General features: G+C 33.7%; 1 protein-coding gene across 1 annotated transcript; it reads right to left on the reverse strand.

The window, feature by feature from the left end:
- Nucleotides 1-11,058: 11,058 nt before the first annotated feature.
- On the reverse strand, nucleotides 11,059-27,281 carry LOC124368981 (cell death abnormality protein 1-like). The gene is made up of 6 exons (XM_046826569.1): nucleotides 27,097-27,281; nucleotides 22,183-22,237; nucleotides 18,030-19,057; nucleotides 15,313-15,386; nucleotides 11,346-11,459; nucleotides 11,059-11,240 (listed from the first exon to the last, which is right to left on the reverse strand). The coding sequence occupies exons 1-6, from the start codon at nucleotides 27,168-27,170 to the stop codon at nucleotides 11,140-11,142; spliced, it is 1,446 nt and encodes a 481-aa protein (XP_046682525.1). The 5' UTR covers nucleotides 27,171-27,281; the 3' UTR covers nucleotides 11,059-11,139.
- Between the last annotated feature and the right edge of the window lie 324 nt (nucleotides 27,282-27,605).

Genomic DNA, 27,605 nt, shown 5'->3' on the forward strand with positions numbered 1-27,605 from the left:
ATAAAATGTGCATTTTATTTTACCGAGTACTCCATTTTATGTTTTAAGGACCATTTATTTTATTATTTATCAATGTTATGTTTTCCCCGTCATACTTTTGACTTTATGTGTAAGTATGTACAATCATTGCGATGCTGTATCTACTTCAGCCTGTCTAAATTTGAAGACGTGTGCCATAGAATCAGGAGCAGGTAGGTTTTTTAAAACCGGCAAATATGTCTTATAAAAACCATATGGACTGACTAAATGAAAGCAATTAAAGCAAAATAAACAACATAACTAGTGGCAAAATGTTATCGCTACACACCAAGTAACTTAGCACACACGTCGTGCGTGAAATGTAGAAGGCGAAACGATAGTAGATGAAAACAAAAATATTTTTGTGCCTGCCTCTTAAACAATTGGTAACTAATAATTATAAAATGTATGTCTACTATAAAAGTGTAAATACAAATTTACTTAGGATTCTCTTGTATCATTTTAATATAAGTTAATTAAATTTTCTTCTTTTACTAAACTACGTGAAAAACTTTTTCTCTTGATTAGTGAATGTTATAAAATTAGACTATGATTCAAGCAGGTTTTGAGTTTCATGACTTTGAAAGTGGACAAAAATTATCCCTCGGCTGTTTTTCATTATCAGATTTAACTGCACTTATAAAGATTATACAAAACAACAAATTTCCGAACCTTTCCTACAATAAAAGAGACTGAGAATGTAATTATTTAAAATTAAATTTACAGAGCATTTTTAATATAGTGATAAGATATTTTCACTATATGAAAATATATATAATTTCAGAAATATCCACAATACGGAAATTATATATATAGATATCCCATTTAAACAGAAATATTTTACATATCTAATTATCTCTTACAATTTTTTGATCAATCAATAATGCAATTGCACTCAACCCTTCTTATTTATGTAACGTTGGTTCATCGAATGTGCAAAATAATATACTTCGTATCAAATACTAGTTGCGTACTCAGTATGTGAGCTTGTATGGTTTACATTTAAAATGTCTTTATGGACGGGGAGTAATTTGTATGAATGCGAGTGTTATGTATTTCAATAGTGCTTGAAAGGTATCTTTTTAGGTAAGTTCATAGAAAATGGACCAAATATCTTCCTAGTCGTTTTCTCGTAAATTCAAAAATTTTTTGAACTGCCACTTGTTTACAACTTAAAGATTACCTTATGGGACAAGTACATAATCCAGAGATAAATACGTACGGATATGCACATAACGGTGGTTTATGAACATTTACCTTCATAGGCAGGTTTTTAGTTTATAAACAGATTGCCAAACTCAATTAAAAAATTAGCGCCCAAGGTGTTAAAAACTCGCACAAACGCTGCTTGGCGTCAAATGCGTATTACAGCTTTGACGAGTTTCTGGCATTTGACTGGGAGATCATGCAACGAGAAAACCGACTCCAGCGCTGGAAGTGGTTTGTATTTAACTGAAGCATGAATGTTTAAATGTTGTAAGTTTGAATGTGGTCTTCATGTGGTAGTATAAATATTTCAATGTAAAGGTATTTACTGTCACGTATTAATTCGTCAATTAATTGCCAGATTCAATGAAATATGTCAAAAATACCCATGGCACTAAATATGTTTGGTGTCACAAACATTTTATAATGTTGACTAGTTTCTAGCATATGACCCAAACAAGATTCACACCTTTTCTGATGTTGTGAGTATTGGCCAATGGATGAAATGTATGGGATAATTGTATGATTGAGTAATATTTTTTGTAGTATGTATGTCAAAGTTTTATCCAGAGATGAATGATTTTTTGCTGTGCATTGTAATGTGTTCTGACTATAAAAATATGATCTGATTTAATTGGCCAACAAAATGTTTATTTTATGGCTAAGTGGTACAGTAGATGAAGGTAGACTGAAAAAACCATTAAACCATATCAACAAGGCCATATATTTCTCCGAATATTGTGTAATAATTTGCGTCATGTGAGAGTAATTCTTTACAGAAACGGTTTGAGAATGAATTTCTTTATCTTTCAAGTACATATAAAAATGCAAGCATGTCTACTAGCTTCCATTTTTTTAAAGAATATGAGTGTCGAAGAACTGTAGATCCACAGCTGCCAATATTATTAGAAGCTAGTTAGTATCACATACTAATATCTAGCATGGTCGCTGCTTTTAGAGTTAGATGCTGACAGAAAGTACGGCTTTAAAGCAGTTTGTAATACGATGGAGAAAAAATATTTCGAAGAATATATTTTTAATTATCAGCTAATTATAGCTCTTTAATTATCAGTATATAGAGATTATGTCACATCACTGAGATTTAACACGGTCAGTATGATCTATCTAAATTGATGCATTACGTAAAAGGTTAAATGTTACCAAGGACGATTTTTTCTATTTAACATTCAAATTATTTATGTTTATAATATCATAGCTGTAGAACTGCTATAAGAGTGCTTCATTTCATTCTTTCTTTGCTTATTTATTTCATAACTTTTATTTGACTTGCTGAATCCTTTAAAATATCAAAAAATAAAGCAAATATTAAAAACATACTCAAATAATGAAAATTAATATTTAATTTTAGTTTCTCATTATTAGTTCTAGACCTTTCTTGCTGGAATTCAGTTGTATGAACCAAATTCTGTGTTTAAGGTTTACTGAACAGTACACCTTCAGTAGTACATATATTTAATAACTGTAAGTAAATAAGTAAGATTTAGTGACTATCAATCTGGTTTTCGGACCAACCACAGTACAGAAACTGCACTTTTAAAAGTGACGGATGACATTAGGCTTGCTATGGATCACAGACAGGGCACAATTCTCACTCTTTTCGATTTCTCAAAAGCTTTCGACAGCGTAAACCATAAAGTATTGCTAGCTAAACTAAGGCTAATAGGGTTTTCTAGTCATGTATTAACTTGGCTGAGATCTTATCTGTCAGGGAGACGGCAGTGTGTAAAAGTGGATGACATGACTTCGGACTGGGAAATTGTTACTTGTGGGGTGCCACAGGGATCGATTCTTGGTCCTTTATTATTTGTACTGTACGTGAACGACATTCATTCTGTACTTAAACATAGCGCATATGACATGTATGCTGATGACCTGCAAATCTATTCACACTTTAAAATTGACTCCATTAATGAATGTATCACCAAAATCAATAGTGACATTACAAATATCGTTATGTGGTCCAAAAATCATGGCCTGAGACTAAACCATGCAAAAACGAAACCAATCATTATTTGTCACTCTCGTTTACGAAACTCAATAAACTTCAATACTATTGAAACGTTAACTGTAAATGGTAACACCCTGCCATACTACGACAAGGTGAAGGATCTTTGTTTGACTATAAACTCGACTTTGACTTGGACTCACGCTGTTGCGGAGATTTGTAAACGGGTTTTCGCATCTATTCACTCACTGAAACGTTTACAACGATTTTTACCAGAACATATCAAGCTGCTCTTGACTAAATCACTCGTACTTCCACATTTCAATTACTGTAACTCCGTGATCAATGATATGACCATAGTGCTGAGTGAGAAGCTGCAAAGAACTCAAAACTACTGTATACGTTACGTTTACGATGTGAGACGGGAGCAGCACATCACACCGTACTATATTCAGTCAAATATTCTAAAATTAAAAGATCAAAGATCCATCAAAATTTTAAAACTAGTTCATTCAATATTGAAATTTGGTTTTCCAAGATATTTTTCTGAATATTTTAAATCTGTGTCTCATGTAGGTGTAAGAAGCACTCGCTCTGGCTCATACATTTTGAGAATGCCTCAGCACAGGACTGCAGTGTTTGATAAGTCATTCCATGTAATGGCTTGTAGGTTGTGGAATGCCCTTCCCCAAACAATTACTTCCATCGATAGCAGTTCCCGGTTTGTGGCGAAACTGAAAGATATGTATCTTGAACGGTTAGCCGGGGCAGTTCCGGTCTGAGATGCTGTGGGCGTGACACTGGCAGAGGGATGAATGTGAGATTGTGTGTGAAAAAAGTTCATTTAGCAATAAATACTTTAATTTATTTGTATATTAAAAATATAAATTTATATTATGTGTTAAGAATAGTAGAGATGGTTAATTTATTAGTGTGTTAAATTTTAATTATTACACGTTAAAATATTACATTAATTTCACTACTTTGTGTAAATGTAATTATTTCTTTATTTTATTATCTTTATTAGGTTTTGTTTTATTCTTAGGTAATATTTATTTATTGTTTTAAATTTTACATTGCAACAGGTTAAGTGTAAGAAAGGGCCATGCGGCCCTAACTTTGCCTGTAAAAAATAAAAGGAATTTTTCAATTTTTCATTTAAGTTAATAAAAATTATTTTTATTACAACAGCTAAGACTTCTAAAGAGAAGTGTGTATTACTGAAGTGTTTAATAATATATAAATTCAAATTAGATTATATTATTTAAATCCGTTAATTTCTTTCAAAATCCTTTGAATAGATTGTAATTTTATATATTGTATATCATTTTATTAGTAGTAAATATGGAAAGTTCTTAGATGTTCTGTTTGATCATTTTTTGTGCCAGTTCTTAATCTGCATTTTAATCAGAGTCATAAAATGAACATCAAGGATTTTTCCAGTTACATTGAGAACATTCGCGATCATTGGGAAAATCCCTTTATCTACACCATACGTTTCCTGTATCTCATTAATTCATGGTTCTTCCGGTATCACTCGGAATTCTGGTACTAGCAGATACACTTTATTAGTCACAAATTATATTGCTGCATCTTATCCCGTATCTATGTTCTCCATCGATACAACATCTACCTACTCCTTTGTGCCATGTAAGCCTGTTTTCACAGGAACATATTGTGTCAACATAATTTTACATTATAATAGTGAACTGCATTTTTATTTTGTTGTATAATTTCAAAGTCGATGATGGTACATTTGAAGTTCACTGAAGAGTAAAATATAAATATCAAGAGTAGATAGATATGCGCTTTTGGCAAAAAGTAAATTGTCATTTTTAAGAAACCTATGTAGCAAATTTTAAAACAATGTTATACGAAACAGTATCAGCACGAATTTCTGTGTCCCCTAGGCTAACTTTATAATATAAATTAATAAAATTAAAATTTTTGTAGAATAACGTGATTCTTTTCGAAGAACTTAAGTACGGAAGATTTAAAATGTCACTGATACACTGCCTTATAGTCACTTATACTTAGTGCTCTATTCATAAAATTATTAATAGTAAAGAGTTATAATTATTATTAGAAACAGTCGTTCTAAATGAATATTAATAAATACTGTTTTGAAACGAATTCAGGAAAATAATTACTCCACTTTCGCGGAGGGAATTCAAGAGCTCCAATCCTCTGTATTGGACAAAAATAAAAAGGCACCTTAAAAACGAACACAATCGTTTAGAATGGATGTTTCATCGCTTCATTGTTTTTATATGAATGAAGTATACGATAATGTAAGACTATTGTAAATAAAGATTGACTTGGAACACCATTGCTCCATATAACAAATGTGTGCAATGCAAATGCAGAATGTAATTGTAAATGTATAGATAATTTATGTGTTGAGGTGTGCAAAAACTATATGAATACACATAAGTAGGTTAAGCCATTGACGGAAAGTAATACTAAAATTAGTTCTAAAGGTGAATGAGCCGTGTTTTATCAAAGGCCTTTTATCGTTGATATAGCGGTTATAACAGGATAAACAAATCATGCAACATTGAGCTCGAAGCAATGACCGCTGAATCATCCTGTCCTAACCTATCAGTTTACTTGGCCTTTAGTGGATGTATAGAACTTAAGGGAATGTATCACCCCTCCCAAAAACAGATAAAAAACAATTAGCGCGTACATTAATGTTTAATAGCTAAAATATATAATCGAAATTAAAGATAAAGACTATTCTGAGCAACACTGTTTTTCCTTTGTTCGACGATAGAAGGATTTTGAAGGAAACAGGATTTGCCAGACATTTTCCACTGTTCAGTGACACAAAAAATGCTTTTTCAATTTTCGACAGCTTCATTGTGTTTGTCGCAATAATTTACCATAGTTAGAGTATAACGTATTATTGTAAGTATATATAGCTGATTGCATACACAACGAAATCTACAAAAACAAAGGTAAACAGAAATGTTATCTTTCCAAAAATAGTATAAACTGTTGAATATGTTTATTTTAGTTTCATGATATGCTGGAGCGCAAACACTTGCAAGTAAAAAATCGTGTTGATTTCGATGAGCCTAACGGATGAAGGTCAAACTATTTTACAATGAAAGGATTGGTCTACTTTTACCACCTTCACTGCAACACGAGTCATTTACTGACGTTAGAACAGCAGAGATCGTCGCAGTGTGTATCCGCCGCAGTCACTGGGTTAATCATTCATTCACTAATAAATTCATTCAATAATAATAAAAGCTTTCTAGCTTGGTAGCGGATTACTAATAGTTCAGGAATAGAGAGCCGATTTGCATTTTAAAAGCACATAGCCTAGTATTTCGTGAAATCAATAAAGTGATATTCTCAATATTAAGTGGTACATTTTTTATGTTTGACGTAGCATACAATACGGCAAAAATACAACTTCAAAATAAATGCACATCTTTCCGGAAAGCGTTTTATTTAGTAAACCATAAATTGATAATTTTCAATCCAAAAGTATTAAATAAATCAAAAACAAAGTAGTCTCATTGTAGACTAACAATTCAACATATTCAATTACAAACTTTGTGAATCTGAAAAGTAACAAAAAGCATATTATCCCCATTTTCTTTCCTCCCTAATGTAATTTGACTTCTTCCCCTGGAAGCCGAAAAGAGCTGTATCCAATTCTTAAGGTAACATGGCATAAGTTTAAGTTTATTTTGAGTCACTTGGAAAACAAATCTAAGTATCAACATTTCTCCAAAAGTTTATGAATTTTACATTGTCAGCAATGTGACAGTTTTGTGTTTATCATGTTCAGACATGATAAACACAAAACTCCATTAAATTACACTCGTATAAACTGACGTTACTTCTAACGAATGAGAACTCATTTAGAAAGTAAAACTTTGTTCATGAACCCAGTACATAAACATGGTTTAAGCTAAATTGAATAATAATCTTAGCAGGAAGTATGTTGTTGCATCTACTTTTAATTATCTTGATGGGATGAGATTCGCTTTATATGAGAAAATTAAAGCGTACATTCCACCTCTTTTTGCACTTATTAAAGCCACAGTGGATAATGGAATCAGTAGCTTCTTAAAAGTTACTTGTACTAACAACAATTAATCACATGTAGTTTTATTTTGAACTAGACCATAACACTAGCACTATCCATGTACAGTTTACAAAACTCGGAATAAAATAAACGTTTGAAATGTTTAAATGCAAATAAAGTAATATTTTCAAAATACTTTAACACGGCGGTGTTACACGTTCCATAAACATTATATATTTAACTCAAGCAACTCTCCTGCTTGAAAAAATATTTTTAGCTCACAAAGTTTTTGGTTGTGACTTCCTATCAGTTTTGATTTTGGTGAAATGAGACGTAAACATTTTTAAATTGTCTCCATTATGAAAATAACAGATATATTAATAAACTTATTTTTACTTGGATAAGACGGAGCGAAACAATCTTTCAGGTTATATTACACTATTTAATTGAAATATTTAGAGGTTTTTTTTTTATAAATGATACCATATTTTTGGAATTTATAGTTTTTTCCGCAGTTCAGATTGACAGAAGTCAGAATGTTTAATCTCGTCAAAATGCTGTTTTTACTTTATCGATTAAACTTCTAAACAGCAGTTATTTCTTATACAGATTTTTCAAACAACGTTACAGTCTTTGAAAAGGACAGCAATCTACCGACAGAAGTAATTGGGAGCCTGAGTTCCTTAATTAATTGGCTCGGCGATCGTTTGATCGCGCCCGGGATAGGCACGACAGTGGTCTTGCTTTGTAGCACCACCCACTGCACCACAAAGCCCCAGGGGAAAACAGCAGTTTCCCTCTCTGCCTGTAAAATATAATTGTATAACAGCACAAAACAGTTCGGGCTGCACATTCCTCTCTATAGATAAAAATGTGTTTTACGTTTCAAATACAGTGCATTTCACTATTTGAACGAACACACTTCTCGGATAAGAAGCAGTCTGTACTGAGGCCAAGCCTATCAAACATAACGTGAACAATTATTTATACAGTATTAGACTATCCTTTCGTAAATATTCTGTGATTTGTAATCCAATTAATGCTGCCATTCAGAAACTCATATTTGGATTTTCCCAGGATCAGTTTGATCAATAATTTCAAAGTGAAGGTTAAAGTATTGACAAATTTATTTTAATACAACTCACATTTAAATTTGTATTAAATCTATAAATATTTCTATATATCTTTCAAACCTCTTTTAGAATCGCAATTTCAAAAGATGAATCCAACACGAACAATGGTTTTGTTACGAGCCGAATTTATTGTCTCACACACATAACATATTGAGGAACCGACTAGTTCGAAAAAAGGAAGCGCAGAATGAATATAATATTGTGTAACCTTAAAGATGCCAAAAATAGTCTGGCAGTTACTTTTTCTAGGAGCTCCATTGATAAAACGTAATAATGATAAAACAATCAAAATATAAAACATTATAATCATCTACAAACCACAAGAATACATTCAATATTGTTATAAGTATTTATTGAATAACGTTTAAGCAACCTTCACAGGTGTTTTGGTATAACACCTATGACTATAATAGAAATTAGTTTAAAAAAAAGATAGTTAATGGGTCCGTTTTGGAATCGAATGACTACTGCGGTTTTCTAGATGGCTGTCCTATCAAAAACAAAACCCAATCTGATGAATGGTACAAATATAAAGTAATGATACCGGATGAAATTTCGATAATTAACGAGAGAATTACTTAAATACCAAATGTTGACGAGATTTAAAGTTGGTGCCTTGACGGCAGACTGACAGCGTCAACCGGTACAGGAGGAAAGTCAACGCTTGGTTCAGATATGTTCACGTATTAGGTTATCGCGAAGTCAACTGAAGGCATTGCTCTTACTAGGAAGTAAAGGCAGATATAATGTAGAGGGTTACTGTGATTGGTGACAAAATTATTTCTAGTTTTTGAACTGTTTTGAACAAAGAGACTACTCTGGTTTGAAACACACATATAAAAACTTTCATTAGAAAGACATCCTACATAGCAATACATAGCTCATCTGTCGCGAAGTATGAAGTCGTAATGGGTTAGGTAGGACTATATCGTAATAGATGATGGACTCCAGAAGCGTAGTGGAAATGCTGTATGTACCGACGGAGATAACAAGTTTAATACCGCGGATTAAAGTACCGCACATGTATCAGAAGGTAATTGTAAAGTACAGGAGACACTGACTACTATCGTAAAAGATTCGAATCTTTAATTAGTATTTTAAGTTCCAACAGTTTATTGATTACGTGTATTGAATAATTATATATCCCATTCAATCTGTAGTACTTCATTAGTGTCGCGACCTAATTATGGAACATATAAGAAGTTGATTGAACCTGAATGTATACTACTTATTTACAATAACATTATTAATTATACGGATAATTTATATGACACACTTATTAAGAATGTGCCGTCCTAAATAACCAGAATGTGCTACGTTACTTGAGCAGGTGACGTCATTGTCAGTGGTGGAGCAATCTATCTTATTCGGGCTAATCCAATTTGAAGCGCTTAGCTTAATCCCTCATCTCACTTGAAATCCTTACACGGTATTATAAATACAAAAATTATTTAAAATTTACTACAGTTTACTGTGATTGTGAAACCTACTTCAAATGAGGTGGTTGTTTTATAATTATTCGTGTTATGTGTTATGGAAAAATCAAATTACCTCAATACCTCAGTATTATTGATTTACTGAATTCCGAAATAAAACCTAGAGTTTAAAAACGTTATAGTATTTGAAATCAAAACCTGAACAAAACTTTGTGATTAGGATTATTTCAATAATTAAGTCAGAATTTCCCCAGTAAATTTAGCACAACAGTTTTAGTCTTATGATTATTTTTTACAATTATTATTATATTAGCAACTTATGCAAACTCCACAGCAATGATAAATATTACACAGTGGCTTACTCGGTTACATTGCCAAGAGGTACGTGAACCGTCATAATTTAACTGGCACTTAATTATGATGAAAACAATAAAGATGATTAAAGCATCGTCTGTGTTGCACTGGCCCACCAACCGTGCTGTTTTAATGATGTGGTTATAGATATCTCGTTTTGTAACCGCTAACCTCATAGAAGATAGGTGAGTAGTGACGTCAGATTGCGTCATCACGGAAATGCCAGATATCAACGTAGGAAGTGGAGACGATTTCACTCTATTGCAAAATACAGATTTTTTTCTTGTTGATTATTTCACGTTCTCGTGAGTCCAACGAGAAATATTTCTTTTAATTGCTTTACACCACTTTGGATTCTTAAGCTTTTCAACTGGGTGTTTGTAGAGAAAGAAAAAAGGGGAAGCGGTACTCCAAACTAGAGAACTCATTAGTATAGTTGCTTGTAGCGTAAGGCCTATATATGTCATCTCGGTAAAATAAAAATAAGAGTTCCTATGTGTATTGCTCTTCCAATCCTTGATATTTCCTTATAAAACTATTAGGAAAATGATTTGTCTCTGTTCGTAAGTGGAATGGCAATGCACGCTTTATAAAAATTCAATGCCTATGTTTACGTCGAATTAAATGAATACCTGAGTTGTTGAATATCCATCCGGCCTCCTTCGTGTCATAATCTCTGCGGGCTACATGAAGAGTAATGTTATGATTGGTCGAGAGCTTTACTTCTTTAAAATAAGTCATGGCCATAGAAGGCTTCGTTGAATCAATATGTCCTATTGGTTATTTTTATTGTGGTCTTTGATCCTTTACAGCTGTTGATTGACCTGACCTTTTTATTTACCGCAACCTGCAGTTCTCCAAAACAGACGTTTTAGATTTTAAAATAGTACATCTGAAAAATTGTTGGCATGTAAGTTCAGTTTATTTCAAAATGAGGAACAAACGACGAAATCTCTGATTGGTACAAAATGACAGACTCCGTCAAAGGAGAGCAAACTCCTGGTGGGACTCGTCGTCTGGTACTAGCTCCCCCACTTGATCTAAGAAGCTCTGGTTTTGGTAACAGCCTCTCATGTTGTCTTCTGAAATACAATTTAGTTTTTATAAAATACTTGGAAATATCAGATCAACAAAATGGAATTATGGGTAGTACGTAAATATACCACGATGTACGTTTTACAACTGACCTCTATAATTCAGTGGATCATGCTGCTTCCGATATCTCAACCACAAGAACCCTCCGGTCCCTGCCCCAACCAGTAACAAGAAGATTACTGCGAGTGCTATGTTGATCCGAGTCACTGAAACATTAGGGACACATGTTTTATATTTCCTAAATTCCTGACTATTGTTTCACATTATAACACACTCCCTGGAAGAGCCCACATGCAGGGTCACTCATGGGTCACTGGCCTGTGCGAGGATCTTATCAAACAGAATAAGAGGTAGCGCCGATACAGTAGAAAGTTGATGGTACTGATAAAAATTGCAACGGTCGCAGACAGGATTTGAACATACACAATCTCTAAATCAGATTCAAAGTCCGACGTCTTAGACTGGTCGGCCATAAGATATGATATCTCAATGTCATATATATTAGCAAAATTTCGCATCAAATTTAAAGGACTTGTAGTACTTTTAAACTGACTTTAGGTTACTACTAATAAAAGGGTAGCCATACATTTTTTACATTTTATTTTCAATTATAAGTATCTTAGAATTCACAATGTAACTAAGGTAACTTTATGTAATGAATTATAACTATCATCAGTAGAGAAATTATTGTCATAGATGGTAACCTTTCAAGGTCTTGGAATATGGGGGGAGGTGTACCGGGTAATACTGAAAGAATTTACACACAGATGTGGAATTTTTCGTTTCAATTTTACACTTGATGCTCACCGATCACTGTGTAGTATTTTGGAAGTATTCCGACTTACTCAAAAGCTTACCGATGACACAGTTAAACAATGTAAAATTTAATAAACTTTTCATTAAAACACACACTTTTTTTATTTTGCACAGGTGAAAAATATGTCCAGTTTCTTCACGAGCTGACAGTACTTTTATTCATATTTTGTGGATTGTTTTTCATGCTTTCCATTTTTTGTAATGTGTATACAGGGTGTTTGTAACATATTAGGGAATATTTGGTCATATTATTCAAAAGTCTTTTGACAATATGGTCTTCGTTTCGAGTAACGCCTACGTATAACTTTTAAATCAAAGACGCATAACTCAGAAAAGGTTTAAGTTTCGCCTTTGTAATTTGGTATATTTGTATGCCATGTTTTTATATTACATTTTGCTGATAGAAAAGATTTACCGTTCATAGCTTCACAAAGGCAACCTATTAAATATTTGTAAAGCACAGTTTCATTAAAACTGAGAAAATAAATGTTAAGCCACATAAAAATTACTTGAAAAACGTCAAACAATGGTATACATAAATTGTTATCAACGGAGTATAAATAACGGAATAAATGCAGACATACGCAAAACGAAGTGAAATGTACAATATAGTAATGTTAGAGAAATTGTATTTTTTGTTTTAATCTATAAACCACATCTCTAAATACTTTCCGTGATGTTTTGAACACCCCGAATATCTTGAATAAAAGTTTGAAAAGAGTTTTACCAAATGTATATAGTTTAAAACCATGCACGGTACATAGTCTATGCTTTAAGCTTAAGAGCTTGAGGTTCTTTCAAAATAGTTTTTTATATAATGGATACAACTGAAGCATTATTAAATTATCATTATTCGCTTGCACCGAGTACATAAAAAATATTTGTATCTTTTATTTCGTTCAGATCTTTAAAATGAGAGAACAAATAATATAGGATTGTATTAAAAGGTTCTATTGGCCCAAATATCTCCACCTCGCCCCCCCCCCCTTTACACAACTTTATGAAAAAGGCGAGTACTAACCAGGGTCTCATGAATAACAAACCGTATCATTTGTGACACGAAAAGTACTGTACTTATAGAATACCTTCCCATAATTTGTGTAATTAGTGTCATATCACAAAACAAATTACTAAATGTTACTGACTGCAATTCACATTAATGTTAATTTTTTTAAAACAACTCTGCGGTTACAGCTCTTTTTACATACTAAATATTATGATGATTATTTTCAAGACATGACATTATTTTATTCAATGAAATTGTTATTATCCCTCCTGTAATATAAGTTAAATTATACCTTGTCATAGTTTACTCTTAAATATAGAACTGAACTTAAGATTACAAAACTACAAGATTATAAATAAAAGAATTCATAGGCAATCTAAAACCTATGAGCTAGGCAAGCTGCTTTACATCCGAACTGAAAAAGTATTCATTCATAACAAGATTTATGACTAAGATTTAACACTAGTCATTTAATATTTTCGTAATTTAAGGCTTAATATATGTCACATTCAACTAACTTATATACACATGATTATTATTTATAAATTTCACTTAATATTATTATTTTATAACTTTAACCTAAGAGATGAACACTTGCGCTTTACTAAGCGCTGAAAACATTAAATAGTTTCACTTATTAGTTGTGTGCCAGCTACTGCTGTATATTAAATGCTCTAATAAATGAGTTAAACATTAATATATGTACATTTTCATCTTAAATCTTCCCTTTACACGAATTTGTGCAAACTTAGCGTTGCAGAATCGCCACACTGAAAGGAGACCTCAGTCAAGAACAGCTCGCATACAACTGACCATGAGAGAAGCACGGTTCCTTAAATCCACCCCAGCTAATCTAGAACTTTATTCACTGTCTATAAGAACAGAACAGGACTTGGAACTTCAATTTATTAAATTGAAACTGATAACCTAAAAATCATGTAGGCGGTTTCACTTGTTCCACAACCTAGTAGTAAATACGGTAGCCTCTAACATGTTCGATGCAAAGTTTAGGTTCCAGTGTTGTGCCATAGCATGTTTTTCGGTATGAGGATCTGCAGCAACGTTATTAGAGCTTTTAGTGTTCAAACAAAGATTGGTCGGCTCTCGACAGAGAGGTCGCAACATAAGCCTCCAGAAGTAATCAATGGAAGATTTCGATGTTAGATATAGTATTTACTGACATGAAAATGACTCTCATTGCTTCCCACCATTATTGCTACCATTTAACTTCATCCTATTATTACTTTATACTTCATGATAACTTTGACTATCATATAACTATAACTTAAACACTTGATGTAGTAAAATATGACGGCTTTTGTCACGATGAGTTTAGAAAGCTATTTATAGGCTTTCTGTGCATCTTAAACATTCAAAATAAGATGAATACGATATGATTCAAACGGCAAGTAAACTTATGCTACAATCACTGAAATTATGTGAATTTTTTAAGAGGGGAAGTAATGTCACTTTCCTTTCCCGAAATAAAAAATCGTCAGGGCGTATTCATCAGAGTACGTGGTCTATTCGATTTTCTTTTTACCCTTTTACGAAAACTGAGGAGTAGGGTTCAGTAACATTTCGCAATGGTAACGCCCCATATCTATAATTTTACTCATCAAATTAGAGAATAAAATAATACGCGTGTATAATATTGGAGTGATCTCTATATGATCTTTACTATTTGTTGATAGAGACTACGTGAAGAAGGAATAGCTCAAGTTCGTTAATAATATTTGAAAATTTCATGATACATGCCATACGTGCGAATCCCCAGTCTGTATTGTAACAAAAGTCCAGCGACGAGCAACAGGTAAATAAATATTACATTTACCTGCTTGCACATCTTCTAGAAGAACTGATTGTTCATATAACACGAAGTCTTAATGTTATATAATATATTTTAAGATATATTGCTATATTTGTCATTCAGTAGTGTGTTACAAGTTATTAATGGGGTAATTTTTCCTAATTTAGCCGTGATGTACTGTACAAATTTAATAATGATTCCTAAGTTTACCCTTTCTACCGTGAGCCAAAAACAATTTAAGGAACATTGAAAGCAATCAACAACTTGACAATTTAATATATATTTTTGCAACTTCCGACGGAGAAACCCAGAACTTTTTCACCGAACAGTATTCCACAACCCCTGTTAATAACCCCCTCCCCTCTCTAAAATAAGATAATTGTTGTAGGTAACTTTAAAATTAATCAAGCTGTAATAATGCACGTACTAGTAAATAAGTTGAGTTGGGAGCCGTCCCTTTCACAAATCTTCACTCCATAGTGCATTGGCCCGCACACTGGTCTGAAATGAAAGAATGCGGTTATTAGTTTTTTCCATGTTCTAAGAACACCATTTATGAACCTATGTTTTACAATTATTACTTTTATTATTTTCCTTTATCAAAAGTATTTAAAATACACTACATTTAAAATTTAATTTAACTCTAACTATTTAAAACAAAAGTCACAACATTTACATTTAGTGTTATACACTAAGGTCAACGAAACAAAAAGAATATTGAGACAAAATATATTATAACCATTCAAAGTATAGGATATATTTGTGGACACAGATAACGGTTATCTTTCATGTCAAACCCTGTTTATTTTCATGGAATGATTCGTTACCGAATTTATGATAAAGCTTTATTACATTTTCACCTGCATTTAATCTGATTTTCATCTTACAGGATGTATGAATTTAAATTTTAAAGCAAGAAACCATCGAATCCTTTTATTAGATGTTGGAGACGTCGGAAAACACTCTATTCACGTTTGATCTTTTAATAGAGGAATTCATTGATTGGTTATTAGAATAATTATTATCTTTAAAACATACGAGTTACGTAAGTTTTAAAGTCTATTAATAAAATTTGAGGTATAATAGGTTGATCTACCTCTCCCCCCACATATGCACTCTCATACGTAGAGTAATCGTTGAAATTGTTCCGTAATCAGCTGAGTTCGTTTTAAATATATGTAAGAGAGCAAAGTACCACTCTGCAACACTAAGAAAAAAAAAATTTGACCGGACGAGACGGAGTCGAGAGTTCCAATTTTCTAGAGCAGTTGCCTACACTACGGCCGCGGGCAAAATTTGGCCCACAAGAGGATTTTAAACGGCCAGCCACCAATCAGAAAAAGTGAATTTCCGTCTATAGCGAACCGTCGATGGATTTTAATACTGTGAGTGTAGTAGAAATTATAGTTTGCTGCGCTGACGTGACTATTAGTTAGAGGTTATATTTGAAATAACAGTTCGAATACTTCTCATATGATACTTATTAAAATATAAAAGTATACAGGATTAATAAAATGTCTGGAACCCCCTTGTTAAAATTGTAACGGCTCACACTAGAAAAACTAAACTTTGCACAACTCTATGTCATATTTACGAAGTATTTTTTGAGCATAATTGCTATTTTGTTGAACACTGGCCCTCACATCAGTATGGCAAGACAGTGATGGTATTGAAGCTAATAAGCCTCTGATAAAAAAGTAAACACAAGTGATTAATTGGTACACTCGGCAAAGTCTTAACTTGTGGAATATAGTTCTTCTGCCTTCAACAGATCCCAATAACCCTTTTAACTTTTGCTATTTGCTAGATTTGATTTTTAAACACATATTTGTTTTGCTTTTCGTTTTCTATTTTAATGTTTTAAAAATGAGAAGTAACTGATTAGTGCTGAAAACTTCATAACATAGGTCAATTATGCCTACGCTGTAAGAAGTTAATTCTTACTTCTAAAACTTTCAATTAGCCGCCATTTTGTGTTGAGTTAAGACAGTGATATCTAGTTTTTGTTTTTAATTTTCTTTTATCAGGACCTTCAAAATGAGAGGTCTTTCAACGGGCATTACCATTTTATATTTTTAGGTGCCCCCAAAATCCCCCGTATTGGGTTAGTGATCGAAGTAGTAATTATGCCCAAAAAGTACTTCATGAGAGTTCTAGTATTAGCTATTACAATATTAACAGGGGATCTCCAGACTTATTATTAATCCTGTATTTTAATTACATACTGGCAACATCAAACTGCCCAATGTCTTAAAACATAAGAGTTCTAGAATTAGTTTCTCACGCTATTTTTAACGAGCAATTGGTTCACTGAGATAAGGCCAGAAATTGCACTCGCATCAAATAAGGAAGGAAAGAAAGTAGGGACCCAATTATACACTAAAGTCTATAAAAGCACTAGGTTAGGCAACGAATTCCTTCTTCCGCTGCGCACAGTGTTCCTTTTAGCGATCTGTCGGAACCACTGTAACAGGTCGTTTGTACTGTGTACTCGTCTGTCCCGAGAACACCCGTTATAATTACAGGTGCAAATCTTTTTTTAAAGCTGTTCTCGGAAAAAGTTTCTCGGAATCTTTGACAGTAAATGGAACAGGAACAGTTTTAGCGTTACTATGTAAACTACATCAGTGTATTACAAAACAGTTACTGGGAGTATCGGGTACAAGCCATAAGAAATAATAAAATAGTTATTTATTTTTAATAAGTAGACTATTTGCGAATGTTAGAAAGGTGTTCACAAGTCGAAAAGCTAGCAATGATGCAAGTTGTTCAAATGTAAAAGTGAAATAAAGAAGTTATTAACAAAATCAACTAGAGAGTAATAATGTCTACAATCAATACTATTTTAATTATTACTGTATATTTTGTTTATGCAAATATCGATTGCTACAAAAAGCCGTAATAAGAGGGGGAGAAAATTTGAATTTATTAATTATTGTGTACATTTTATATCCAAACAAGAGTTAAGACAGTATATTTAATACTATGTTTCATAGTATATTGTGTTCAAAAGAATTAATAATCAATAATGAAAAGCCTACTCAGAAATTAAGATCTAGCCCCTCCCACAATCAAACAAAAATACTGTACACGATCACGTGTCTATCGCTAAATTTAGCCTAGATGAGTAATTTATATACTTACCCCCCATTCAAAGGCCGTAAGACCAACTCTCGGGTTTCGTGATCTGCGTCATCCGTTGTGGAGTTGTTTGGCACAAAAAAGTTGGTAACGAGTACCACGTCGACCCATTCTGACCCATCTATTACAACGCCTTGAGCTGATTCCGTTTCAAATCCTTCGGTTTCCAAATCGCAATGTATTTCGACAGAACCGTTTCCCAAATTTATCGTATTACAGCGGAAATTGCTGACACAGTCTTCAGAGCCACAAGAATCGGATCGGCTGCAACCCGATGGGGAAGGGAATTTCAGAGGTCGACATTTCCCGTCTCTGGTGATCCTTATTTCGTCCTTGATCAGGAAGCATTCATAGTTTCCATCAAATCTGATAGCTGCTTTCAAATTGAATTCGCAGAATTTTAAGTAGTACTTTTCCGGTGCCTTCCGAACGCAGTGAAAACGATTTTTCGGGTGTAGCTCATAACCGCCGTTACATAAACATTCGTTCGGAGACACACATACTCCGTTCCGGCAAGGCTGGTCACACACAGGAATACAAAAGTTCGGATTTGACTCGTCATTCATGAAGCCATCAAAGCAAGTGCAAGTATCCGGAGCGGTGCAACTTCCAAAGAGACAAGCCTCTGTGCAATTCGGTGCGCAAACGTGGGGATCAGAGGTTTCGGTGAAGCCTTGAAAACACTCGCACTGGTCAGGAGCTTTGCACACTCCGTTGGAGCAAGGAGGGGAACATTTCGCGTTACAGATGTGGGGTATCGTGTCATCCCGTTCGTAACCTTCCTCACACACGCACTCCACCCCCGTGTCCCCGAGACATTGGCTGTTGACGCAAGCTTCGCACACGTCATAACACGTGCTGTTGCTGTTGTTGATCAGTTGATGGCCCGGCAGACAGACGCAGGTATCGGGCTCCTCACACACGGAGTTGATGCAGGGTGGTTCGCATACAGGCTTACACCTAATGGGCAGAGCCCCCACTCGTCTGTAGCCGTCGCAGCATTGTGCTCGTTTCACAGGCACTGTGTACGTCTAGAACAACATTAACAATCAAGATCGCTTCTACTGCCGTGTTAGAAATATTATCTCTTCTTTAAAGGTTCTCTTCATTTCTATCTAGAAATTTAGTATGAATAGACATGCATACAAAACCTATAAGTATTGTTGTAGACTGGTAAAGAATTCAAATTGTTCAGTGTTATCACACCACAAGTAAGCTTACGAACTAAAATACAGGGTGGCTCATATGTCAGTTTCCTCATAAATTGAGATATTTTGTTTCGATAGATTGGTAACAATGTTAAGTTGGCAGCAACACGGAGTAAGTTCATTGTTGTCTGTTCCAGTGGCTAGTGTAAAGTGACCCTCTTTGCATATGTTATTTGTATGTCTGTGTTTTTAAAATGTTTATAACCCAACAATGAGTTTACATTCTTCAGTTGTGGTGGAAGCATAATAAAGGTACTGCTATAATAATTGAACAATTTAGTCGTAAATATCCAGGTGTTACGATACCCTCTCAAAAGTATATGCGGAAGTTAAATAAGACATTTTAAAATACAGAAAGCGTTTTAAATGCTTCGAAGTGTGATCATCCGCGATCAATTTGCAACGAAGAAAACTTGAAGACAGTTGCTCAAGCTTTTGTACCCAGTTCCGGTAAATCGACTGGTAAGGCATCTGCTGAACTAGAAATATCAAGAAGAAGCGTGCAATGAATGTTAAAGCAATTAAAATTTAAGCCATAACGTCCACCTTTACTCCAAGCGCTTCACGAGGATGATTCCGATAGGCGATTGGAATTCTGTGAGACAATAATTATCCGCTCAGAGGCTGATCCAAATTTCTTGCGATCGATTTTGCGGTGAGGTGAGGCATGCTTCTAACTAAATGGACGCGTTACTCGGCATAACTGCGTGTACTGGTCGGATGTAAATCCTCATAACGTTCTCCAAGCAGAACACAATGTGCCTGGTGTTATGATATGGGGAGGTATTTCGAGTACTGCACAGATTGGTCCTTATTTTCTTCAAAGAAATGTTAACTCAGAAAGTTACTTACGGTTGCTGCAAGAAGTAGTAGTTCTCAAGCTCAGAAACAATCCTGTTTTCAATATGCATTCGCTCATCTGGCAACAAGATGGTGCCCCAACACATTTCGGTATCCAAGTTGGAGATTTTTTAAATAACACATTTAATTAATAGATTGGTCGCCGTGGTACAATCGATTGGCCTGCGCGCTCAATAGACCTGACCCCATGTGATTTTCCACTGTGGGGTATTATAAAGGACACTGTGTATGTTTCAAAAACGCAAAATCTTGACGAACTCAGAAACCTAATTAGAAGTGCATTTGAACTTGTTAATAACGATAAGTCTTTATTGCTAAAAACTTGTGATTATATTCTCAGTCGTTATATGAAGCGTATACAAAATTAAGGTGGACATTTCAAACAACTGCTATAACATTCTATGGTAGTATATAAGAAATGTCATATAATGAATTTTATATAAGTTTTTTGCCTAAAAATGATTTATTCAATTAACCTATAACGCCTTCAAATTTCTCTTCTGGGAAAACTGACGTATGCACCACCCTGTAGTATTATAGTAAAAAACAAACTAATATAACCTACTAAAATATGAAATTAGCATCAAATCCAAAAAAAAAAAATGTGAACTGTCAATAAATATGTAATAGACATAAATCAGCTATGGTGGGTATTGTTGATTCGATGTGAGTGTTGAATTTAAGTTAGCTCCAGTTTACCTTCGTCTTACGTTCAGCATCTGAAACCTGATGCTGTTGCAGACTTGACTCCCGGAATTTGGAGTCATGTTATTCTGAAGGGATCCATCTAAAATATTCGGTGACGAAGAACGAAAACGCTCAAAACCAACCCCACGCATCGTTTCGACAGTCTGCTACAGCATCAGATTTCAGTTGTTGCACCTAAAAGGAAGGTGAACTGGAGCTAAATTCAACATTCGCATCAAATCTTTTATAGTTTAGAAACAAATTAAACCTTTTTTTCAGCAACACAAATTTGTAAACAATACATGGTATCAAACAACAAGTGATTTTCAAGGCCGACAGCAAACATCTAGTTAGGTAAAAATTATTTTACAAACATGTACACTGAATTCAAGGAATTTCTTTAGTTATCAAACATTTTTAATCTACCACACTGTCTCAAAATATTCTAGAATACATTTTGTACAGTTGCTTATTCCTTTAATGTTATTGCAGTGTTTTATTTAAACTACTAAACTGTAATTAAACTAGATTTTTACAACCAGTCTGTTAGTTGCCAGAATGAAATATAGGATTACTAAATTTTGAAATCTCTATTTAAGGAAGCAAACTTTAAATAAGTAATTGTTTCAATTTTACAGCATTCATAACGGGATAAATCTAGTGATAAAAATGAACATATTCTTAGTTCTTAAGCTTACGCGACCGGTGCCATAACTAACATCAAAGTGTTATAGTTTACACCGAAACATTGTTTACACAGACAAATAATTCAAATATTTTGGCGTCGCTCCAAAATAGTCATTTTAGTCATTAGATAATTAACCGTATTCATTAGATAATAGTCACAGTCGTCTGTAAAGGCAAGTAGAAGCGGCAGACCTTCGTCGTGATTGGTTGAAGCATAACCAACTACCGACCAATTATGATCAATATGACTTCCCTATCTCCTGACAACTTTTAGACTTGGTATGAAACAGTTGCTCAGTTTTGGGCTAGCTTGAAGGGTAGCGCTAGTTGTCTAAAAGTTGCCAACCTGTGACAGGGAAGCCATAATGATCATAACTGGTTAGAAATTGGTTAAGCTTTAAATTAATCATGATAAAGCTACACTTTTCAACTCCTCTATACAAACCACTATTGCCAGTTTCTGTTACCATTAACATGTGTTTACTGGTGATGACTATCCACAGCGAGGGTGAAATGTTTCAAGAAGATAACTGTGTACACAATGTTTCGAAGCTGTATGAACCGGAAGACTTTCATGTAGGTTACAACACATTATTCATGATAACCTACTAAGATTGTTACTAATGTAATTTATGTAATAGAATATTAAAAAGCTATTTAAATAGCGTGTATTTCAGTTAATGCTTACAACTATCAATCGTAATTGTACATACCTCATTTCTCCAGATTAATGTCTCTCTATCTATTACATATCGTTGATTGGTAACCCTGCAAATTTGAACGTATTTCACTACCTTAAATAAGGTTAATTATTTTTTTTACTTTATTTTCCAATATCTCATTAACATTTTAGATAATCAAGAGAGCAGTGCCTGTAAGAATTTATACACAGAGTGTTTTAGAAGAATTTTGCTGATAGGAATTGTGTGAACTTTCATAATTTGGTATCAATGAAATGATCTTGTGTGAAGCTCAAGTACTTCTTTGGAATCCAATGTCATACTTCATATAGTTGTTTTGGATGGAATCCATTGGAAATGAAAGCAAACTGCCATTTAAAATTCATAGAATTATGTAAATTTATGTGCTGGTATCTTAAACTGGATTTTGTTATTTTTAAACACAGAGAATACAAAATTACATGAGTTAAAACAAAAACTATACAACTATATACAAATACAGCATCACCTATAAACAACATCGTGTTATGTGAGATAATTTCCTAAAATACTAGGGTGTATCGAATATAAACGAGACTGGTTGTATAAATAATTCCGAAGAAATCATTGACCTACGTTAGGTTGATGTGCTGGTAGCCTGAACTGTTATGGAGAGGGGAAACGTCGTCAAACCTCTTGGATCCCTTTACTATAAAACAAATTATGAGTAATCATGAAGCGCATGTCTTTCTGGAGCAGTGGATTATAATCCAGTTTTTGCCTAAGTAAGGGGTAAGCCCTACATTTTGGAGTGATTACGGGTACAATACCTTGTCAAGAACCCATATTTTTACTTGGCACAAAGAACTTTCTGAAGAGCGTAGAAAGGTTGAGATTAAGAACCGCAATCGTCCAAGAATGAGTGTTAATGAGGTCAACTTTGAGGTAGTCTAAAATCTCATAGGGTAAAATCGACGCGTAATTTAAATAAAAATGCACAATGTTATTAATAAGTACTAGATGCCACATAATTATAACTTCTAAGTAAACTGACTCAGCAGTTGGTTAGTAGTGACATTATTCTGCACGACAGTGACAGACCATGCGTGGCTAATGCCAAGAGGCAGGAATTGGTTGCATTAGGATGGGAAAAAACTGGAGTATCTACCATGTAGCCAAGGCTTGTCACTTTGTGACTCATCTTTTTGGATTCCTCAAAGCAGAACATAAACACCAGAGTTTCGAGGAAGCGGTGGAGGCGTTTCTGCTCCAATGGGAAAGAGAACGCCAAAGGAGTTTTACGATTATGGAATAAACAGCTCCCAATCAGATGGGGAAATGTATTTCGAGCGTGGGAAAATATTATTAAAAATAAAATATGTTCACAATGTTAGTCAAATAAATTGATATTCCTTTTAATCACTTTAGTTTATATTTGATACACCCCGTATTTCTAATATATTTTATACATTCAGGTTACACATCTTTGGGTAGTGAAATTGGGCTGATAAGGTTAGCGTGCGATACGCTGGTAATTAGTAGTGTATTTCTCCTTTTAAGATATTGATATTTAATTCGACAAGTGTTAAATTGTTATTAAAAATAATTAACCGTGCAACATAATGACAAGATTTCACCTAAAGGATCTTAGTGATGAGATAACAATGTTGTATTGAGGAAATTTTGACTTCACTGTTTACAGGTATATACTATATTTAACGTATGGATTTTTTTATATTAGTTCCAAATATATTTATACACAAAGTTGTGTCCATGATTTTTCACCATTAAAAAGAATTTCAAACCAGAACTTGAAGTTTAAATATGAAAAATATATTAATATTTGGAAGAAGAGGTTAACGTGACTTGCTGAGCAATGTTAACTAACCTTCCAGATTCTTTTTTTAGACTATGCGGTGACACAGCAATCGACAAGAGTACATTTAGCCATAGACTACGGTAATAGTCAAAAGGATTAAATTTCTTTTGATTAAACATGCATTTTTATAGCCATAAACCATAATCAATCATTAGTTACTTCTTTGAACCGTAAACATCTAAATTACAATCACATTGTGTGCGGTGAATGTATACCATTATAATCTAGACAAACCAGCGTGCAAGCATTCGACTGACCAGCGTTTGGCGCGCACGAGGTCGAAGTCGACCCTGAACTGAACAACAGCTCCACTGATAACTTATGTAAATAAATGATAGACTCTGTGTCATGTTGGATAATAATGTAACGGGATTCCCGAACCTTTAACATGTTATGCTAAAACCACACTTGAGGATTACGTTAAGATGCAACTATTAGAACATATAGTTTGCGAGAAGCTAAAATCATTTATACTGACGTTAACCGTGGTCTATTGTAATTTTCGTTCTTACTTATAAGTCCAAATGGAAGTATCTAAAATGTCCTCGGAATATAGAGCCTAAATTTTATGATGAAATCTATATCAATAATAATGTGCAAATATGTTACATCAATACGATTTGACAACTACAAGTAAAGTGTTCTATTTGATGTTGACTATGAATGTTTCCGTTTCCACACTACAATGGCTTCAAAATAGTTTTCGGGTAATACTTATTACCTTACATAAAAAAAACATTTTATTATATAGTTTTACCATCAATTTGTGACATAAATAAACTATTCAGTTACTTTATTCCTCGTACTTATTCTTCATCCAAGTTATATTTTTATCTTATTTGTGTTTTCTCCTACCAAACAAGTATCTGGAATTTATACAAATAATGAAATGAAGCCTAAATAAGGAAACGACTACAGTATCTAACTCTTTTAATACCAACGATCGTAGAGATCGTTCTTTATTTGGATCTTATAGGTCTTTGTTGACTATTAAATCTTCATAAGATCCTTCTAAAGTCTCTAAGGAACGTAATGGAACGTTTTGTATCTATGGAATTTACTCTATGGATGATCTTCTATGAAAGTGGAGTTGTTTACGTTAGTTTTAGAGTGGGTCCAGTGCGTTGTGGTTGTTGTTTTTTTTTTACATGATAGTTCTCATTTTAGTGTTTTATGTTATGTTTTGTAAATAACTTTAACATTTTATTGTTCTTTGTGTACTTTAGAAAATGAGTAAGAGAAGTAGATCAACGCTAAGTGAAGGTACATTGATAGGTTATCTCAGTGAACGAGGTATTGGTGTTGAATGACTCGGACCTTAGTGATGCATTGGTGGAGAATATTTCTGATTCTGAATTAGAAGATTCTGGGGATTTAGGAGAAGGGTTTCATGACGATACAGACGCTGACCCAGATTATGTTGTATTGGGTTCATCTGATGAAGGCCAATACAGCACCACCTGACGAAGAGGATAGATCTCAATACTCGAAACGTTGTGTTATACTTTTTGTAACATATAACGATGGCAAATGTCCGAAATCCTGTTATCCTGTCAAACCTTCCATAGCCAATAACAAACCTTTAAGAAAAAAATGTTGTCATGGACAACTTATTCACCTGTTTTCCTTTGGCTACATTTTTGTATGATAACCTTTTTGACAGGCACTTTACGAAAAACTGGATAGGAATACCTCCACAATTGAAAGGGGAGTTTGATGTTGCCCAAAAGTTGTGTTTACAAAAAGAGACTATGTTGGTGCTAGGTTATCTCAAGAAGGCATCCCAAAATATCCGATTTTGCTACTTTCTACCAAATAATTGCACAATCCATTGAAGCTATAAGGTAAAAAGACATGGGAACAATTATAAAGAATTATAAAGTGAAACCTACAATTATCAATTCATATAACAAGTATATGGGGATATATATAAGTGTCTGACCAGATGCTATATTGCTATCTATATGGACGCCGGACTGTCAAAATATTCGAAGAAGTTTGTGTTTAATTTATTTTTCAGAATGGTACTAAACTCATAAATCATTTAAAACGTAAATATTCAGGTAAGGCAATGACTAGATTACAATTTACACTTCAATAATTGAAGATTCTTCCAGTGAATGCTTAGAGAAAAGTCTCAACGACCCCATCCGCCTATAGCAGGAGGTGATAATCTTGGTGCTAATCATTAATTTGGCATAGAATCTCGACCTAGTATCCTGCTAAGGAACTGTTGTGTTTGCAGCAAGCAACGTAATAGTACTGGAGGTACAAGAAAGAAAACTGTTTGTAAAGCATATATGAAACATGTCCATGCTACATGTTTTGGTGACCACAAACGTTAAGAATATATTGCACCGAACAATTTTATATAGACCCCTATTGTATATAGAACAAAGTGTATGATTATTTAATAAACATATATTATTTTGTTTCAAACAAACTTTACTAAGATTTTAGTAGATTTTAAGAATTTTTATGAACAAAAAAGTAATGTTCTAGCAATTTCATAGAGGAATAGGTTTTACACTTTGTATATATCCAGAAAATATGGCAAAACGTCTATATTTATCAATGTAAGTGTTTGATATTTTGTATATGTGTTACAAATTAAATTGACCATAAGATAAAATAATAGTACTGATGGTGGTATGGTTTTAATGCACGTTACGATAGTTCACACTTAAAAACTATATAAATATTTGTTTAAATATATAACTAATTATAAACTAAATAACTCCGTTTTCATCACTTAAGGACCAAAATAAAAATTTATTAATTTTTTGAAGAGTCTGCTTTGTAGACAAAATGGAACTAGCATATCTACTGCATAATGGCCTGGTACCTAGTATTATTCGGTACACTACAAAATATCACTCTGACACTAAAAGGGGTAATTTTGTGCCATTATATCTAAGAACAATAACTATTATTCCTTTTTAAACATAATATTAACACATATTTCAGAAGGTATACTCGTACAACAGAGTCTTGTTACGTACTTTTGTCACATTTTACGGAACAAGAATTTAGATAACATTTTTTAATAACTAACTACTCTAGTTGTATAAAGTTGGAAGAAGACTTACATGATATTGACAAAACAAACGCCAGGAACATCAGCGACTATCACACGAACACTGAACAAGAGTAACCATAACATAGTGAGCTGTCCTAGTCCCTGACATGCACTAATAGGATGCCAGAGACCAGCAGTCGCACGGAAACTGTTATCCACTTCTCTTATCAAATGTTATCACGGTTCTCTGGACGTCTGAGTGTATTTGTTGACACTACCAGTAATCCGTTCTCCGCAATTAATTACAACACATGCCACGAGCTCTAAGGTCAAGGCCAGCCGAGGGGGACATCGTCAATACATCTGTTTTATCTGTGACTATTATCTACAATTCACAATTTATCAAATATCGTGTTTGCTCAGTGGTGCGGAGGTCAGTGATTCGTTTACAGCAAAACACCCATGTTAGAGAGAGCTTGTTCGTTATAGCCCTAGGTTAACTTAAAGTTAACTTTAACTTCACGTTAGATGCAACAACGCCGTACGTAATGGTTGAAGTTGCACAACTACAGACAATGC

This window comes from Homalodisca vitripennis, chromosome X (assembly GCF_021130785.1).
Source record: "Homalodisca vitripennis isolate AUS2020 chromosome X, UT_GWSS_2.1, whole genome shotgun sequence".
NCBI classification, from domain to species: domain Eukaryota; kingdom Metazoa; phylum Arthropoda; class Insecta; order Hemiptera; family Cicadellidae; genus Homalodisca; species Homalodisca vitripennis.

Coding starts and splice junctions, on each gene's coding strand:
- LOC124368981 (XM_046826569.1), bottom strand. CDS start 27,170: ATGTTATGGTTACTCTTGTTCAGTGTTCGTGTGATAGTCGCTGATGTT. Junction 19,058..22,182: donor CATTAATCTGGAGAAATGAG/GTATGTACAATT, acceptor ATGTTGTTCTAG/ACGTACACAGTGCCTGTGAA. Junction 11,241..11,345: donor TGATCCACTGAATTATAGAG/GTCAGTTGTAAA, acceptor ATTGTATTTCAG/AAGACAACATGAGAGGCTGT.